The sequence below is a fragment of the Typopeltis vanoorti genome, chromosome 17 (genome assembly GCF_054136105.1).
Source record: "Typopeltis vanoorti isolate ZY-2024b chromosome 17, IOZ_Tvanoo_1.0, whole genome shotgun sequence".
NCBI classification, from domain to species: domain Eukaryota; kingdom Metazoa; phylum Arthropoda; class Arachnida; order Uropygi; family Thelyphonidae; genus Typopeltis; species Typopeltis vanoorti.
In genome coordinates this window covers 109,492,941-109,512,486 of record NC_143565.1, presented here as the reverse complement: position 1 = coordinate 109,512,486, position 19,546 = coordinate 109,492,941, and the positions used below count along the sequence as shown (strand labels likewise).

Sequence of the window (19,546 nt, the reverse complement as noted above, 5' to 3'; positions counted from 1 at the left end):
GACATCTTTGAAAGGAAAATGTTGGCTGGAACCATTAACTCTTAACTGTGTTGTACTATCAACAGTTTCAAATCCTGTACATCCCTTGGCAGTGTAAAGCAAGAAATCGTAAGAATTTACAAAATATACTGAAACTAGTTCCCTTGTTTTATAAGAGTGATCCTCGAAACATATGATAGTAAAGGCTTTATATCACATCTACAACATATTTTGTAACATATATTGATATATATACATATAGTATATAAATATATAAATAGTATTTAGCAGTGTAATCTCAGAGTATCAATGGCACATTAAAGTTACTAGTGTGTGTGTGTTTTAATTAAAAATATCTGACTAGTAATTTTATCATTATTTACAATTCGTGATCTACTCTTAATGAAAATTTCACATTAGAATTTCTGGTGCAATATAAAGATAACTCTTTTTTTTAATATACAAAACTTATCATAAATAAATATTATTGTTATATATCCAAGGCTGTGTTGCAAACTCTACCAGATAAATCCAACCAAAGAGGCCAAGAACAAACAAAATTATAAGAACTGCTTTTGTTGGCTGTCCATGATTGAGAACCTCTGTGAAATCTGGAAAACCCATATGATTACAGAAGGCATGAGCAATGAAAGGAGCAATGAAATGGCCTGAAAAATATAAAGAAGCTATCAGCAATATGCTATGAAAAAGTGACATCTCAAAAATCAAATTAACATCACCACGAAAGTTATTACTACTGTTTTATAGAATGTTACAGAAATCTTCACCACTTTCAGAAAATATATACAAAATACTATGATACTTCAATGTAATATTTTATTAACCTATCAGTTTTATTTTTTCATCTATTGAATTTCTAATAGACTTTACTCTTTTGTTTTCCAAAATAGTCTTTCTACAGGGTGGGCCAAAAGTCACGAAGGGGTTTCAATATTTAATAACTCCTTTATTTTTTGTTTTAATTTTACAATACCATAGCACCATCATTACAGTAGGTGTGAAAAATCAAATCTTTCAAATAAAAAAAAAATAAAAAATAATTAATTTAATAAAAAGTTATTAAAACTTCAGACCCCTTCATGACTTTTGGCATACCATGTATATTCTGATTTTCATCTAGGCAATAGTGGATTGGCTATGTAACTGAATATACATAGTTCTTGGTTCATTTCTAATAGCATTTTTTACTAGTTTTGACATTTAAGCTACTGGCTCATCTAGTTTTCTTTAGAACTTTCCTATCAGCCTAAAAAGGCTGATAGGAAATAGTCTCCAATCAATTATTTTGTTTTAAATCTAACTCTCAGATACATATAATAATACTAGTGAGTTGCCCTGCATACAGCTAATTTGGTATTCTGACTTCTCTCTGCATATCAGTTCTTCTTTCAGATATACCAGCCTGGCATTAGAAATGCCGGCCTGGCTGGTTGAGTGGTTAGCATATCCGCTCTCCAGCCAAAAGGCTGCAGGTTTGAATCCCGCTGTGGGCATGGATGTTTGTGATTGTCTGTGGAAAAACTAGTGGTGGTGGTCGGCGGTAGATGGCATTGGTGTAGTTGCAATCAGTTGGTGGATTGAGTGGGGGAGACAGAGTTGTAGAGCAGGTGCCTTCCCTCGATGAGTCTTTGAACTCCCTAGAGGTGTCAAATAATAATAATAATGATATACTGTGGATTCAGCCCTTTTCTTGATTAACTCAGATTATAACTTCATTCATAAGTTCTTTTTAATGAAACATCTTTCACCCAGATACTCTCAGTTTTGTGAGTTACAGTATGACTACAAGTGTTGATTTTTTTTTTCTTTTCATATGGCTTTCACCAACAAATAAACCTATAATACATTTAATAGGGTGGAGAATCTGAGGCCTGTGCTCTAGATTACAGATGGTATCTTTTTAAGCAATTCAGGCTTCTGGCAAGCAAGGTAGAGATCTCATAGAGAGCAAAAATCAACTACCAACTAAAGACTTCCACAAACATCCATGTCACAGTGGGATTGAAATCTACACTGTTGGTTGGATACCAAAAGAGCTTTCCAATGAGTCTGTCCAGCTAGCAAATGGGATAAGGTGTAATTTTTACTCTTCCTTCCTTCACATTGTCTGATTATTGTTTCACTGAACTGTTTGACAGAACAACTGAAATAATTCTTGCTGGAATGACGATGTTCATTTCCTATTTTATTCAAAACCCCCAGCTTCTATCCATGCCTTGGCTATCCAAAAAGTCAAAGCAGTCAAACAAAAAATTCAGCACACTAGACGTGGACAAACCTCAGCTTCGCAGTCGGTCTATGATGGTGCTTGTGACAGCTACAAAAATGTTGATAAATCCAACTTTGAAAGGACCAAGTTTAAAAAGCTTATCTTCTGCTCGAAAGGCAATAATTTTCTCATTAGAAAGCATAGAAAGGCAAACGTTTTCTCAGTGAAGGACCGGAAGATCCTTCAATGAGAAAACGTTTGCCTTTCTATGATTCCATCCATCCATCTCTTATCCAGAGGATACCAGCATACAATTACTGAAAGATAAAGCTGACTGTAATCACGTCACATTATACTAAGAAAAGTTCATTACATACTTTCTCTAGTCTGTTTTTTTCTACAAAAAAGATATAAAAATCCTGAACAGCTTAGATTTCAGCAATTTTCTACCTGATGACATCCCCTCAACTGTGCTCAAAACTTGGCTCCAGAATTAACACTCATTATATATTATCTTTACAATCTATCACACTCATCTGGCACGTACCTACAGCAGCATGGAAGAGCATGCAGTTGATCCATTCCAAATAGATGAAATAAAAGTCGGCCATCAATTTATCATGCCACTACCCTCACCTTCATTCTCTTCAAAATAATGGAAATCACTATTCTATTGTAGTGTAAATGCTTAGGGATAATAAATTAGTAAGGTTTATTTAATTTTCAAAACAATAGTTTACCTTGGCAAACAAAGCATTTCCACATGCATAAAGAGAGAAATAGAGAAAAATAAACAATAAACAACTGAATGGCAGTAAACAGCCTAATTCTACAAACCTAACATCCTTTATAAGTATGGTAAGGAGATCTCGATTGGTGGGCTGACAGTCTCATGGCACCCCACCTCAATAATGTTTAAAATTGGTGTTAAAGAATTAACACTCATTATATATCATCATTATGTATCATCTTTACAATCGATCGCACAAGTTTGGCATGTACCTACAGCATGGAAGAGCATACAGTCAGTCCATTCCAAAGAGGAGAAATAAGTCTCCCAGATTTTTAATAATGTGAGGCAGTAATATTTATTTAAGTTAGGAGAATGTTATACAGCTGTGGTTGATTCTAAAAACAGTCTCTCTGATTTAAATCCACATCTATAATGAAGATGTCCCCCACCACACACACACACACAATTATCTGAAATCAATGGTATGGTCTACAACCCCAGAGCATCCAATCCAATGTCTACACTACAATAGACATTGGACAGATTTGTTTTATGTCCATCAAGATGGAAAGTGGCAGTTCTTCCAATATGGGCAAAGCATACCAATTTGCAGGAGCAGGAGATCCTGTAGGGGGATTCAAGGTGATCTAAATAAGAGAGAACCTTTGAGCAGATAAGGATGGCTAATTTTTTATAAGATTTGAAAAAGGCTTGAATGTTATATCTTTTAAGAATTCATGCTTCTCTTTCAAAGGTACCCTAGATGTATTTGATAGAAGTAGATTTTTGTGCTCTGAATTCTGAAAAGTTATGTTTATGGAAATAGCATAGAGGTTGATGATTCTTGTTGAGAGAAGAAGCTAGTGGCTAAGAAAATTCCATGTAATTGATTTCAGTGGTGAAGCTAAGTGTGATTGTAACCATACTTCTTGATGTTCTTAACACCAAACTGTTGGAAAGTGTATTGGTGTGAAAGATAATGGATATACCTACTGGTGTGGATAAGTTTCCTGTAGACAGAGAAGGATAAGGTTCCAAAGAACAGGCAAGTAACTAGAGTTTCAAAGAAGGAACAAATGATTATTGTTTATATTTTCAATGATTGAAAATATAAACAATAATCATTGAAATTGGGGGAGGGGGAAAAATAAGGTTACAAGCATTGAGTTTGAGTGGTTTCAGGAGGGCAGGTTATGACACTCTCTAGCATTTTTAGATTCCTTTTCTGAATACATTTTTTAGAATGTTGGCTATGTCTGGCCAGATATCATATTACAGAAAGTATAGAAGGGGAGGTTCTAAATATCTTGTTTAATTTTTGGCAATCTGTCTGATTATTGCTATAGTGAGGACACATATTCTAAATTTCGATAACGCACTGATTGCTGACTATGAGATAACTCATAGTGGCTGTCTACATTAGGATATCGAACTACAAGTTATCTTATGCTTGTCACAATGAACTTTGCAATGGACTACAGATAATTTGTAGCCAATATCGGTATTTGAAATGGGCAAATGAGAAGCCTGGCATATTGAGTAATTATAGCAAAATCAAACTTTTCATAAAACAAGATACTCCCATTCTATACTTTCTACAATATCTAGCCAGACATAGCCAACATGAAATACTTTTTTACAAGTGAATAAATGAGAGAAGTAGCACAACAGATTTGTAACAAGAATTGCAAATGGAGTTGTACTAACATGTTTCTGGAGCATGTGTGTTTATATTACTGCTTCAAAGTTTCTAGACCCATGGGGAAGGGAGTGTCCAGCTCATTAGAAGCAAGCAACACCAAGATTGTATTAAAATAAATAATTCAATTCTTGTTCCATGAAGATTACAGTTACAGTGGGGGAAAAAAAAGAAGAAAATATATACTTTCAGAGAGAAAATACTAAGAACATTGCAGAAGCAGTGACAAAGATGTCACTAATTAGCTTATCGTAGCTGGGTGGCGATGTTAGTGCAACATTGGTGCCACTTGTTTCTAATGAGCTAGTTGCTCCTTTCCCACATTGGACTAGAAACTTTCAACAAGTTATATAACCATGCAAGCTCCAAAGACTTTTGGACTAAAGAAAAGTCTATGGTCACAGTGAGAAAAAGTGAAAAATGTAACAGCAATTACGTATGTTTGAAGAGAAAATACTAACAACCTGTTGGAAGTTTTTTTCCCACTTGGTTAGACTATAATAAATTTAGTTAAATCCTTTATCCAAGTGTAAGCAAACAAAGTTTGTGCCTGAAGTATCTTCAGGACTGAGGCAACTCGTGGTAAAGGTGGACTAAGCTCTCATCACTTGTCTTAGTATCTCCTATAATGCAAAGCACATCTTCATGCAGACATTAATGCTATGCATTAAGGGAAGGGCCACTATCCAGACAGGTTTCGACCTTTATCGAGGTCTCGTCAGTGGGAGCCAGACCCAGAGGTGGTGATACTAAGGTGGAAGGTAATGGAGAAGTCATATTTACCAATACAAGTTGCCAAAAGGTATCTCACCTTATTATTAAATTACTCTGGATTAGAGAAAGATGTTGGAAGTTTTTTTTTTTTTTACTTGGTTAGACTATAATAAATTTAGTTTAATCCTTTATCCAAGTGTAAGCAAATTAAGACAAGTGATGAGAGCTTAGTCCACCTTTACCATGAGTTGCCTCAGTCCTGAAGATATTTCAGGGGCAAACTTTGTTTGCTTACACTTGGATGAAGGATTAAACTAAATTTATTACAGTCTAACCAAGTGGAAAAAAATTCTAATATCTTTCTCTAATCCAGAGTAATTTAATAATAAGGTGAGACATCTTTTGGCAATTCATATAGGTAAATATGACTTCTCCATTACTTCCACTTTAGTATCACCACCTCTGGGTCTGGCTCCCACTGACAAGACCTCCGTAAAGGTTGAAATTAAGTGTAGTAGCTCTTCCCTTAATGCATAGTGTAAAATTATATATATATTTATGATATATAATGAGTATGAATTTATTTGTTGATTGTATTTACTCCTCTATGATCTTATATCCTTTCCTTGAATTATTTTTTTTTTTCTTGTTATTTCATCAACTCTAAAATTTTGTCTTATATAATTCTTACAGACTCTACCTTTATTGTTACCTCTATCCCTTGGCCGCTATTAGTGTATTGTCCACATGTGCAAAACTCGATAGACAAAGGAAATGCCTCTGGCTAGAGCCAATTTCTTTGTTAGAATACTAGTGTTAACCCTGTTTCAAATTTCAGAAAATTTATTTGTTTATGCTGCACCACCAAAATTCTACAGATAAGAGAAATTTCTTTATCTAAGAGCAATTTCTATTTCCAAACACAATAATCTAATATATTCTTATTTTGCACTGCAGTCGTGACTATCCCCAATAATTTTACGCATATGTTCTCTTTATGAGTGGTGCATTGAGATTAGTGATCAGGTAAGTTATTTGGTTGACAAGAAAAATTTTATTCATTACTAATAAAGCAAGTTACAATTATCTTCATAGATACTAACTTAACTAATGTTGGTATGAATGGTAAAATAAGATAACTCGACATAACATGGCCATTCTAGTTCCCTTACAACATGAAATGTTATCTAATACTATTAAAATGGGATGTCCTTCTAATTACTTACACTCCTAGATTATTTTCCCACAATTAATGGTTCAAGAACTACCCGACAATGACAAACTAAAATATTTTTCACACAGCACCTTTCCAAGTTTTCTGACTCAGATCAATCATTCCCTATTCATGATTCAACTCCTAAAGTCCTACAACACTTCATAAATCACAATTCTAATTAGTCCCTTTTACCATCACAATCTAGCTTTCATTGTATACAAAATTTTGAAAAAAATTCTTACTTTACCGAGGTGTCGGGATCTCACTGGCTTATACTTGAGATCATCAACTGGAATTATATGGCTCGCGTTTTCTTCATCTGGTCCCTTTTCGATGAGGTTACCTGGTTGATACGTTCCTTAGGTTCTTGCTTCTGGAAGCAAGAAACTAAGGAACGTATATGTGATATGTGAATACGATCACGATTCGTAGCCTACGATGTTCACGAAGCACTGCTGCCGATGTTGGTCCACGAGGTTCAGGATTTCCTTCTCGGCCTATGCTGACCTTCTGCTATGCCGAGACCTATATGCATGTTGGCATTCTACTTGGCCGCACAGCTCATCCCGACCTCACTGGAACTTCCTTTCTCCGGGAACGACTGGAACAGATCCGAGGCAAAAACCAAAAGCCTCGTTTTTGTGTAGCCAAAAAACTATATACTCCCTCGATTCTTCTGCACTCCATTTGATGCTTCTCGTACTCGTCCACGGGAGACCCCCTCGCACAACATAGACCCTTGCATACATGATGGCCTCAGGTCATGATTTAATCTTCTTATCTTGTCTGGGATTTTAGCCTAATGTCCGCAAACTAACACATACTTCACCCATTCCTAAACTGCTTCCCCCTCCCTTTTTTTTCTTTATAAGACATTTGACACTACAATATTCAGCAAATTTCAAATCAAGGATGTTATTATCATTTCATTTACATTCGATTTCCTTTAATTAATATACAAGTATTACATCAAGAATTTAGATACTTGTTAAATCTGAATGAAAGGTAATACATTATAAATTCTCTTTCATTCAAGATTTAACACATAGCATTATAGATGTCAGCAAGGAGATGTGCTTTGCATTATGGGAGATACTAAGACAAGTGATGAGAGCTTAGTCCACCTTTACCACAAGTTGCCTCAGTCCTGAAGATACTTCAGGTGCAAACTTTGTTTGCTTACACTTGGATAAAGGATTAAACTAAATTTACTATACTAACAAATTTAGTATCACACCTATTGGCACCATCAGGAAGTTTACACATTAGGTCAGTGGCAGTCAAATTGTTAAACAAGGCAATTTGGGAGGGTGTTTGTGGAGAAAGAGAACCCCCCCCACTTCCTAATCTGCTTTCATTTTAGTCCAACTGGAGTGAATTTTTCAGAGGACCTTAAGCAATATTAGAAACAGCTATATTCAAATTTGGTCAAAACTGGTTGAATGATTCTACCTTTACAGGTGTTTGTGGAGAATGGTATCTTCCCTTACAACTCATGCTTATTCACTTTAGTCCAAGTGAACTGAACTTCTCATGGAAGCATAAACAACATAAGAAATATGATTTACTTGTTACGAGACATAATGTAATTGGCGTAAAATCCTACCGGAAATTTGGAAAACATAAGAAATAATTGTATTCTAAATCTGGTTAAAATTGATTGAATAAGGCAACCTGTAAAAGTGTCTTGTAGAGTAAGTTCCCATTCACACACAATATTTTTTGTTAAGTGGAAACAGTAGCCAACAATCTGTTAAAAGTTTTCCAAATTTCTGGTAAAATTAGACCTTGATTCTTGTTTAGGTTTTCAGTTTTATGGGCGACTGTAGCTGCTGCTTTAAAGGTTCTTGAATGGTAGTTATCTTCTATGTATGGCATAAGGCTCTTATCCCGCTCAATGTGATGGTTAGTAGAGGCAAAGTGGCATGAAAGGCCTGAAATGTCTTGTCTGTTATTTCTGACATATCCTATGTGTTCTTTCTTTCTCGTTTCAAAGCTTCTAAAGGTCTGACCTCTAGAAGACTTCCCCAGGCATATGGTTGCGAAGCGCAACCATATGCCTGGGGAAGGAGTGTCCTAGGTTCGATTCTCGTCGGTGACGTGAGGAGCTGAAGGATCTTCCTTAGCCATAGCCAAGTTAGCCAGTCTTGGGCGTGGACAGCAGGTTTTTTTTCCCCAGTTTATTCTGGGGTTTTTCATCCCGCAAAGCAGGCAAACTGGCCTTGAGAACTCAACACTACAGGCCATAGGATACACCGGGGCATAAGGCTGACCACCTTATCCTGTAAACGGAGTGAGGTCCGATGATCAATGGACCCTCGACACCGCAAGGTAAAAGAGGGTATAAGGAAGATGAGATGAGAAAACAAAAATAAACTAGATTACAATAAAACTGTCATTCCATACATTAAAGGGATGTCAGATAAAATAAATAAAATGCTACAGAAATACAACCTTAATGCCACCTTTAAACCTCCTACAAAATTAAAGAACTTACTCAACTCATCCAAGGATCCACTTCCTCTGCTGGCCCACCCTAGAGTATACCATATTCATTGTACCTGTAATTTGCTCTATATAGGTGAAACAAGATGCACAATTCCTATCCGAAAAAAGGAACATAAATAACAAGTTAAATTTAATAACTATGGTAAATCCAGCCTTTCTGAATACTCTACATAGACTGGAAAGGCATCTGTTGTTTACATCACACCAAAACATGGTATGAACGTAAATTTAAGGAGGTATATGAAATTCTTAGTTGAAATGTTTAAATGAAATGTCTACAGTTTCTCCATAAAGGTGATGTTTTTAATGTTCCTGCCTATTTTCATAGCCCTTGTCTCTTTACTACTGATTTTCATACCAAATTTGTTATAGCAGGTATTAAATTTAGTTAAGGAATCCTGCAAACGTATACTGGATTTATCATCATCATCATCACCCTTTTTCGTATAGGCTTAATGGCCTCTCATAGCCAAGTAAATGTAACTTGGTATCTTAAAAACTTAATATTGTTAACGATAGGCCAGTTAATCTATCTGTTTTGTATTGTATATTATGGCTGTAAATTGCATATGTTTACCTTGCAGGATAAAAAACAGGAGTTTCTGGGAGGAACCTCCACATGAAACTAGCTAGCTCACCTTGAGTGAAAAGTCCTAATAAACATTCTTCACATCCTAGATGATATTCAAACCCAGGCTTTTCCAACCAAAGAGCTTCGTCAATATCGAAAGAAATACAGAGGCTCTTCTACTGGATTTATTTAAGAGTATAACATCATCTGTATAAAGTAAAGAACCTAAACCTAGCTGAGAAGCTCTAGTTTTGATATCAGGCCTAATGGCACTTTCTTTCATAACGTGATCCATACAGATGATGAATAACAGTACAGGTAATGCACACCCTTGTCTAACATCTGATTTTTACATCGTACCATCTTCCTGTACTTCCTTCAATTCCAAATGCTGATTTACAACTCAAATAGTTGTTCTGTAAAATGTTCCATTTACCTCATATCATTGTAGCTTTCAAATAGCTTTTTCTTGCCATCTTATCAAATGTCCTTTTCCAGATCTATAAAATTTAAATATAGATTCCTGCCATATTCTTATGATTTCTCAACTATTTGTCAAAAATATGAAATCTAAAACCACTATTTGGCCTTAACCCAATTTGTTTTTTTTTCCACGTTTCTCTTCGATAATTTTTCATGGCTTATTTTCAAGTGTGAAACATAAATCTTATCTAGAAACACTCAAAAGGAAATTTCCTCTATAATTCTAACTTCAGTTTGATTTTCCTTTTATATAGATGAATAATATGAAAATCTACCCAGGCCTTCTGAAGTACGCTGTGTAAGACTTTTATGCATATTTGAATATTTCTGATTAAATATAATCTACTGCAGTTGTCTTTCTACATTTCAGTTTATGATGCCTTGTTCTACCTCGAGTGTTCATAAATTTACTCTTGACTACACTCCGCTTGAATATTTTCTACCCTCTTCTGTCACCTCTTTCATTTAGCAACTTTTCAAAGTAATTAGTGTCCAGACATCTAAGAATATCTTGAAAATTCTAGATATTATCTATTATCCAAAAGAGTTGGATATTGAAAAACATGCTAACAAGTAAAGATAGGGGAGGTTATTGTCCCTCTTTATAAGGCTATGATTCAGCTGCATCTTGACTACTGTGAACAAATTGCCACCTGGGTTTCCTAGGGATCAATAGGTGGCAGAGAAGATTCAGACAAGAGTGACTAAGCTGGTGACAGGTCTGTGGAATGAACCCTAAGAGGATAATTTGACGGGGTGTGGGTTACAAAGTTTAGTTAATAGGCAGAAAAAAGGGGACACGACAGAAACTTCAAGTTATTCAAAGGGTGCTATAAGACTGACACAAAAAAAAATTTCGATACATGATGAATTGAGAGGCCATTCCTGGAAGTTGTGTAAAAGTGTGGTTAGTAAGGGTATGTGGACTAGATTTTTTGCAGAGTGGTGAGTGAGTTTAATGGATTGTCATAATTAGCTGTGAGTACCCTGACAGTGAATGAGTTTAAGAGGAGGTATGATAGGTATTGAGTATAAAGTTTAGTATGGCCCTTCTGCAATGAATCTTCTGACTCTATGGAAATATCTGTATAATAATATATTATGACAAATATTCTAGAGGTTACTGAAAAAGCTTAAAATGGAGGAAGAAGTACAGTAAGAAATCAGAGTTGATAAATGCAACATAAAACAAAGATGAGAATATTCTGAATGTCTTGAATAATTTAAAAATTATCAAATTAAATAAGCAGTAAAATAACAGTGGTAGAAAATATCCAGAGAGAACAGAATGAATGTAGTCATTTTAAGTAATGGAGATAATAGAAAAAGCTATTGGAAATTTGAAAGGTGAAAAGATAGTTGAAGTAAATGATATTCAGGATATTCTATTGAATATCCTCAAATAAGGAGGTGACTATAGTGCATAAATCAGAATTTTGGATGATTGGAAAGAACTCTCATAGAATGGCAGTAAAAAGGGAAATAAACCTAAATATGAAAATTATATAGAAATTTCCCTACTAAGTATTGCAGCATCAGAAGAGGATAAGAAAACTGGTGGAAAAACAAACTGGGTTGAGGCCAACACACAGGATGTCAGGATCAGATTTTTACTTTAAGACAAACAGATGAGAAATCACATGAATATATAACAAGGATCTGTATTTAAGTTTTTGAAAAGAATTTGAAAAGGCTAATATGGTAAAGCACTAACAGAAATTATCTTCCATTACGAAAGATAATTTCTGTAACATTATCCAAAGGAATCTCATAGCATATGCTCATGATATATGTCACAATTACAATTTGAAGGATGTACAAGAAGATGGTTTAACATAGTCAAGTGTAACAAGGGTGCACACAATCTCTACTTTCATTAATTATCATTTATATGAATCACATTATGAAGGAAAGTGGAATTAAACCTGATATCAAAATCAGGTATATTAAACTGTGCTGTTTGATTTATACAGATGATATTATTATACTCCTAAATAAACAGGTTACAATCTTCAGGACTAAACGGACACAATACCACGAAGACAGCACAAATATCAAAGCTTAATTTTAATTTTTTATTGGAAAAACCAAGCAAGTTTGTTCATTTAGAAATCAATTTATGCAAACATACAGGTTTAAAAAATTACTGCCAATAAAATTTTGGCCTGTTTTTCAAACTTTGGAGTGAAAAATCATGGTGTTTAAAGGTGGAGTGGTTATCATCTGTTACAAATTATCATGCTAAGTTAAGAACCCGTAACAACATAATACAAAAACTAATAGGCACGACATGGGGAGCAACAGCCGATAATCTGCAGATTACTGCTCTTGGTCTAGTTTTCTCTGTTGCCGAATATTGCTCACCAGTGTGGCTAAATACACACATGTTAAACTTGTTGATAGCCAACTAAATAATACAATGAGACTGATTTCTGGCACAATTAAATCAACGCCCACACACTGGCTTCCAGCTCTTTGTAACATTGTTCCACTGAATCTGCGCAGGACTAAGGCTCTCTTACAGGAGTATAAGAAAATCTTGGAGAACACAGCCCTACCAATGCATTTAGATCACCCAGACTTAAGTGTACGACGATTGAGATCAAGACATCCACCACTACAATTAGCCCAACTACTACTACATTCTAACTTTGACTTGAAGCAAAAGTGGCAAGAACAGTGGGAGAGCCATACAGATGACATCACAAAATTTTCTCTCAATGAATTACAAGAAAGTTTTGATGCTTACTCACACCTCCCACGAAAATCCTGGACTCAGCTTAATAGAATACGAACTGGTCATGGTGTATGTGCGGACATACTTTTTAAATGGGGTAAACGACCATCCCCGCATTGTGATTGTGGAGCTCAGAGACAAACTGTGAACCATATTGTGACTGTGTTATCTCAGAGCATATTCAGGAGACAAATTGGACTTTTTAAGTGCTACACCTGAAGCTATGAACTATCTGACCAATATGGATGTAACCTTTTAATTTTATTGGTTTTTAAAATGACTTTTGACTTTTAATTTTATATGTTATTAAAGTGACAGTGTATTGTACTGCATGTTTTGATATTCATGCCATACGAATAAATAAACACTATCTTCCAAACTACTTGCCTTTCTACTAAGTGATGGCAATAGTTCAAATGCAGCAAGTCACTCCTACTTAACCTGTTTTTTTGTAAATGTTAAGGACAGTCATTTACAAAAAATAATTAATTAATTAACAATGAATCACATTAAATTCACTTAATGATTTATTTTTAAACAACCAGAAACTAAACACTAGAAATAATCATAACTGCTGCATTGACTCAAAAAAGGAATTCCAAGTTTCAAGGCAAAATTGGTCTAGTTTTCTCTGTTGCTGAATATTGCTCACCAGTGTGGCTAAATAGCACATATGTTCAACTTGTTGATAGCCAACTAAATAATACAATGAGACTGATTTCTGGCACAATTAAATCAACACCCACACACTGGCTTCCAGCTCTTTGTAACATTGTTCCACTGAATCTGCGCAGGACTAAGGCTCTCTTACAGGTTAGATTCTATAGGTTAGATGCTGAATGACTCACTGTATATTCTTTTTTTTTGTTACATCTTACAGTTACAGTATGGTCTATTGTATTCATTTAAAATTCTAGTGGTAACTTAATTAAATTATGAAGAAGTTTTGGATATTCATCGATGTGGCACTCTATGGAAGGCTTATGACAATTATATAGAAAAACAGCAGGTGAATTGTAATGGGTACACCAGATTAGCATTTATGTAGTTTTTATAGTAAATGCATATGAGTGATTGAAATAATTATTACTGCCAATATATATATGAGGTGGTATTAAAAAGTTTCGAGACTAGGTTTGTAACATGCAAACAGATGGCAGCACAAAGCTGAACGTGTTAAGTTCTGAATGAAACTGAAACTGTATTAATTTATTTTTTTTTTCAGAACTTAACATGCATCTTACATTTTGGCATATACTGATATATCAGGCAGATAAAATTGCTTGTAAATTACCAGAAATGTTAATAATTTAAGAATCCTTTTATTTGTCCATAGTGTTGTAATGTATTTACTGTGAATAGTCCATTGTTTAAACTTTGCTAAATTTGTATAAATACTTGTATATTACTGAGAGAAGGCTAATTGGATTAAGTACTCATAGCCAGGAGCAAAACACGTACGCCAAATGCACATGCACTGTGGAAGGAGAGCACGCAACACCCCCCCCACACACACACACCACCACCACCGAAGAGCATGCTAAGGGAGATTGTGGTGCTTGGTGCTGGGAATTTAAGGTGATGTAAGCAAAGAGGGAGAAATTTAATCACGTAGTAAGGAAGTGTTGGTGCGGAATCTAAAAAGTGAAGCAGCGCCAGCTCAGTTCTTTTTGCGTGCCTTTTTCTTTTGTCGTCCTCTTCGCTTGGTGATGTTCGTCCCCGTTCCTTGGAAGGATCGTTGAAGCAGAGATCATAGGAGAATGCCGAGAAGTCCTTGGGAGATCGCCGGTAAGGATTTGCCCAGCAGAGCTGAGTTCCTGATTGCTGCAGAGACAGCTAAGCCTTGCTGAGCCTGATGAGCAGTGAATGGCGAGCACGTGTCTTCGTTGCCAGAGATATATCCAGTCTGGACCATTCAGTGGGGTAATGCAGACCAAGCAGAACGAAAAGTGGACCTGGAGGTGATGTTATATCGAGATATGTATGATGTTCTAATAGTTCCCCAGCAATTGGTAAAGTAGAAACTTTAATCTGTTTAGTGAATGTATAAAGGAAGAAAGACTGTAATTTTTAGTTGGACATTAAGTGCAGAAGATTGTGATTTTATGCAAGGACTTTAGAGATATAGCTTAAGAGGGTAGTGTAACTCTGAGACATGAATGAAGAAATTAGGGTTAAATTAATGTCTATGAATGAATAACCTTTAGTATTGTGGAGTTTTAGCTTATGATTTACCTTTGATAGAATGTTTTAACTAAACTGATGTTTTAACTAATGTATTTATATATGCTAAGGCAGAGTAAGAAGGGTTAGATAATTATGTTTTTCATTGAAATTGATATTGAAGCTAGCATGTGCCAAAGTTTATTCATGATATGTAATTAAATGTTTTCTTTAAATTCAATAGTTGACTTGCCTGATTTCATTTTCTATTGCACTGCTCATAAATAATCGAACCATGGTGGGAGGTAATTTATAAGGTAGGCTACAACTGCAAATTAAGTTAGAGATAGATGAGATCTGAACTAACTACTTCATACAGTATAAGAAATTAGGGATAGTGTGCTATGCTAAGTTCTGGTTCTTTGATTTTTCATAGTTCAAAAATCTAGGATTCAGGGTGGCGCAGTATAATATAAATTTTCCCTGAATCCGAAGAGAGAACCAGCACTGAATCAAAGGAATTGCCATTGTCTATTGGGAATCTCTTTGTCTTTTACCCACGTGCAATATCCTTAAAGTTGTTAACGGCCCAAAGTAAAAGTTGAGACTGCATAAATTAAAGAGTTAGTGAAGTATAATTAAGATTCTAACAGAAAGTGTTATATTAAGGAATTAATAACGATACAGACACTAAGTAAATAAATATAACAAAGTAAGATGAATTATAAGGAAGTGAGGACTTAACACGCACAGTCACAGGGAGCACCTACCTTCATAAGTCAGTTTGCCAAAAGACATCGTCCTGTGTACATTGGGAGCTGTGCAACTAATGCTATTCTGACCACCTGTGCTACCACATCTGCGATTTCATCATGGACAGCAAGTTAGAACAAAGAGCAAACATGAAATTCTGCATGAAACTGGGCAAATCTGCCACAGAGATGTCTGACATGATTCGGCAAATTTACGGCGATGCTGCAATGAGTCGTTCGAGGTGCTTTGAGTGGCACGCATGCTTCTAGAGCAGAAGAACATCACTGGAAGACAATGAGAGATCAGGAAGACCTTCAACGCGCTCAACCCCCAAAAATGTCGAAACCATTCAGCAACTTGTGCATGAGGATCGTCGGAGAACACTCCACAACATTGCTGCTATTGTTGGTGTGTCATACGGAACAGTCCAGGCAATTCTCACGTGTGATTTGAACATGCGCCATGTTGCTGCCCAGTTTGTCCCCAGGCTGCTGACCCAGGAGCAGAAGGAACATTGTGTCGAAGTCTGCCAAGAACTCCATCAGCGTGCAGTGGATTACCCATCCTTCATGTCGAGGATCATTACCGGTGACAAAACTTGGGTGTACAGGTACGACCCTGAGACAAAACAACAGTCTTCACAGTGGAAGTGCCCATCATCTCTACGACCGAAAAAGGCGAGGCAGGTCCGCAGCTTGACCAAGTGCATTCTCATCGTCTTTTTCAACATTCGCGGCATTGTGCATAGAGAATTCGTCCTCAGGGACCAGACAGTCAATAGCGAGTTCTACTAGCAGGTTTTAAGGCATCTGAGGGAGGACATTCAACGAAAGCGACCAGATCTGTGGCGCGCGAAAAACTGGATGCTCCATGATGACAATGCACCCTGTCATCGAGCTCTCCTCACATGTGAGTTTCTCGCCAGAAACAACATGATCTCACTTCTGCACCCACCCTACTCGCCAGATTTAGCTCCTACAGACTTCGCCCTCTTCCCGAAGATGAAGATCCAGCTCAAAGGTCACCTTTTTGACACCATTGCGGAGATCTAGCATGAATCGCAGAAGGTGCTTGACATGCTTCGAAAAGAAGACTTCCAGGACACATTCCAAAATTGACAAGAACGCTGGGAGCGCTGTATTGATATGCAAGGGGACTATTTTGTAGGCGATAGTGTGTAAACGTAGATAAATAAAGTAATTTCTCATAAACAGAGCTAGTCTTGAAACTTTTTGATACCACCTCATATATTTATTTATTTATTTATTTATATATGGAGATATTCCTAAAATATTAAAATTTCATATATCATAAAATTTAGGTACAAAGTTTACTCCAACCATGAAGGATTATTGGTAAGAGTCCACTTTCATCTCTTTCCTGACAAACATGCTGCAATGACAACACATTTTAATGTTGCAACATTAGTACTAAAAAATAAAAAGATGTGTAGTAATCATGTTTAAAAAAAAAAAAAAGAAAGATAAAAAAAGATTACTAAAAGAGAAACAATCATATAGAAATTATGAAAAGAATGGCTAGACATTAAAGGAATTACTGAGAAACTGATTGGGTGGAATTGGGTGGAATATATTTCGCAACTGTAGAAAACAATTAGGGAACATTTCATGGCAAAAACTCATTTCTGATTTCAGATATTCTCTAAATATAAGGAAAATTTGTATAGTTCTAAGTAGCATGATAACTTAATTGCTAGTAAATATTGCTCATATACATATGCAATATTAACATCACTGGGGGGGGGGATAAAGTCAGGTTGAAAGAGGTCAACTTAGATTATAGATTAACTTGAATTTAAACAAAATATGGAAAAATTTTAAATATAAATATTAAATAAGTTTACCTGTACGAAGGAAGAGATATGCAGAGTATGCTCCAAATATAGTGGTATAGCCAAACTGAAACACTGCAAAATAAAATAATGCTTAGATGAAAACATCAACTGATGAAAGCATGTTTATGCATTTGCCATACAATATTATTATTAGTCCATTTCATCATAAAATTTATCACAGCTAAGATTCAGTTCTGCTGTCACTATGTCTACACTTTCTGTAACATGGCACTAGTAAGGTGAACAATATTCCCATAAGTGGTAAGGTGGGAATCTAAGGGATCCTATTCATTTTTGCTTTTATGCTGAATCTGAAATCTATCGTTATTTCTGATAGACACACATTCCTAAATATCTGTCAGACCCAACAACACCACCACTATCAGATTAAATTCACACACAAATGATGCAAGGGTGCTTAAGGGTCAAAGCTGTATAACTCAGAGGAGACGTCCACATAGGCTTTAAAGGAATGCAGAGAACCGACCAGGGTTTCTGACCTAATGTCCAATCCTCACCTTCTCGTAGTGCACCTTGTTGGGTATCTGCTTGGATACTGAACGAACGAGGATGGGCTGGCAATTTGGGATTTAGCCAACCAAATTGTATTCTTATTGGTTAAACCAAAATAAAAAATGATGGTACAACATGACAAAATTTCATGCCGGCTGGGGCATCGCCCGGTTAAACAAGGCCCCCGTTGTTTTCGCCAGGGAACCAAGGAGAATAGCGAAAAGTCAGCTACTGGAACAAATCTGAAAACACACCCCAACTCAACATCACCAGAGTTAAAGATTGGTACTATCAAATATCTAGCTCCATTTCTTTGCCTGAATGGCAAAGAAATGGAGCTAGCTGAGGAATTAGATAAGTATCAAATCGATATAATAGGGGTGACTGAAACAAAAAAGACAAAAACTGGTGAGATCTTTCTGAGCAATAAATACAAAATGCTATATTCAGGCAATGACAATCAAGGAAAAGAAAGAGTAGCCATTGTATTCAACACTAAATACGAGGCTAATCTTCTCGAATGGCAGGCAGTCTCAAGTAGAGTAATGTGGGCAAATATGAGAATGGGGAAGGAATTTTTTGAGGCTTTAGAAAAAGCAACTGACACAATGAAAAAGGAAAAGTTGGTCCTTGTTGGAGATCTAAATAGCAGAGTAGGAAATGATTGTGAGACATACAGAAATATTTTGGGATAATTTGGAGAAAAGAGCAGAGCTAATAATAATGGCAAATATCTGTTGGATTTCTGCTCAGGACATGGACTGGTTATTACTAACACCATGTTCCAACATAAAAATGTGCACAAATTCACATGGAGAGAAGAGGCAAGGAATAAGAAAAGTCTCACTGACTACGTTATTGTTGATAGTGATGTTTTCTCCCTGGTGCAGGACACCAGAGTGTACAGAGGATTTGAAATTGGAAGTAATCACTATTTAATCTTGAGCAGGATAGAATTGAATTTCATATTGAAAAGAATAACATGTAAGAAAGTTTTAAAGCAAATAAAAGTTGAGCAACTCTCAGATGTGAACTGTAGACTAAAATACACAAAAATTATTGAAGAAAAAATGAAAGAGTAGTTTGAGAACAGGAATCAAACCTTGGAGATTTAGTGGCAAGCCTTGAAGAAAGCCCTGATTGATACAGAGACCAATGTAAGAAAGCTAAACACTGTGTGAAAATAGCTAAACAAAAGTCACTTTGGCAAGAATATAGAAAATAAATATCAAGAATGCGGCAAAATATTCTGGAGGTTGTTGAAGAAGCTTAGGAATGAAGGAAAGAGTACTGTAAAAGGAGTTAGAGATGATAAAGGTGACATGAAAACGGGAGAAAAAGATATCCTTGAAGTATGGAGTAATTACTTTGAAAAACTGCTAAATGAAACAA

At 35.8% G+C, this 19,546-nt stretch overlaps 1 protein-coding gene across 1 annotated transcript in view; it reads right to left on the bottom strand.

Moving 5' to 3' along the window:
* Nucleotides 1-450: 450 nt before the first annotated feature.
* The window catches only part of Sras (Ras converting CAAX endopeptidase Sras), a 190,344-nt gene continuing 171,248 nt past the window's right edge, over nucleotides 451-19,546 (bottom strand). The window contains exons 5-6 of the mRNA XM_090406984.1: nucleotides 17,651-17,713; nucleotides 451-647 (exon numbers count right to left, since the gene is read on the bottom strand). Coding sequence (XP_090263110.1) covers nucleotides 451-647; nucleotides 17,651-17,713 — 260 coding nt within the window. The remainder of the gene's footprint in view (nucleotides 648-17,650; nucleotides 17,714-19,546) is intronic.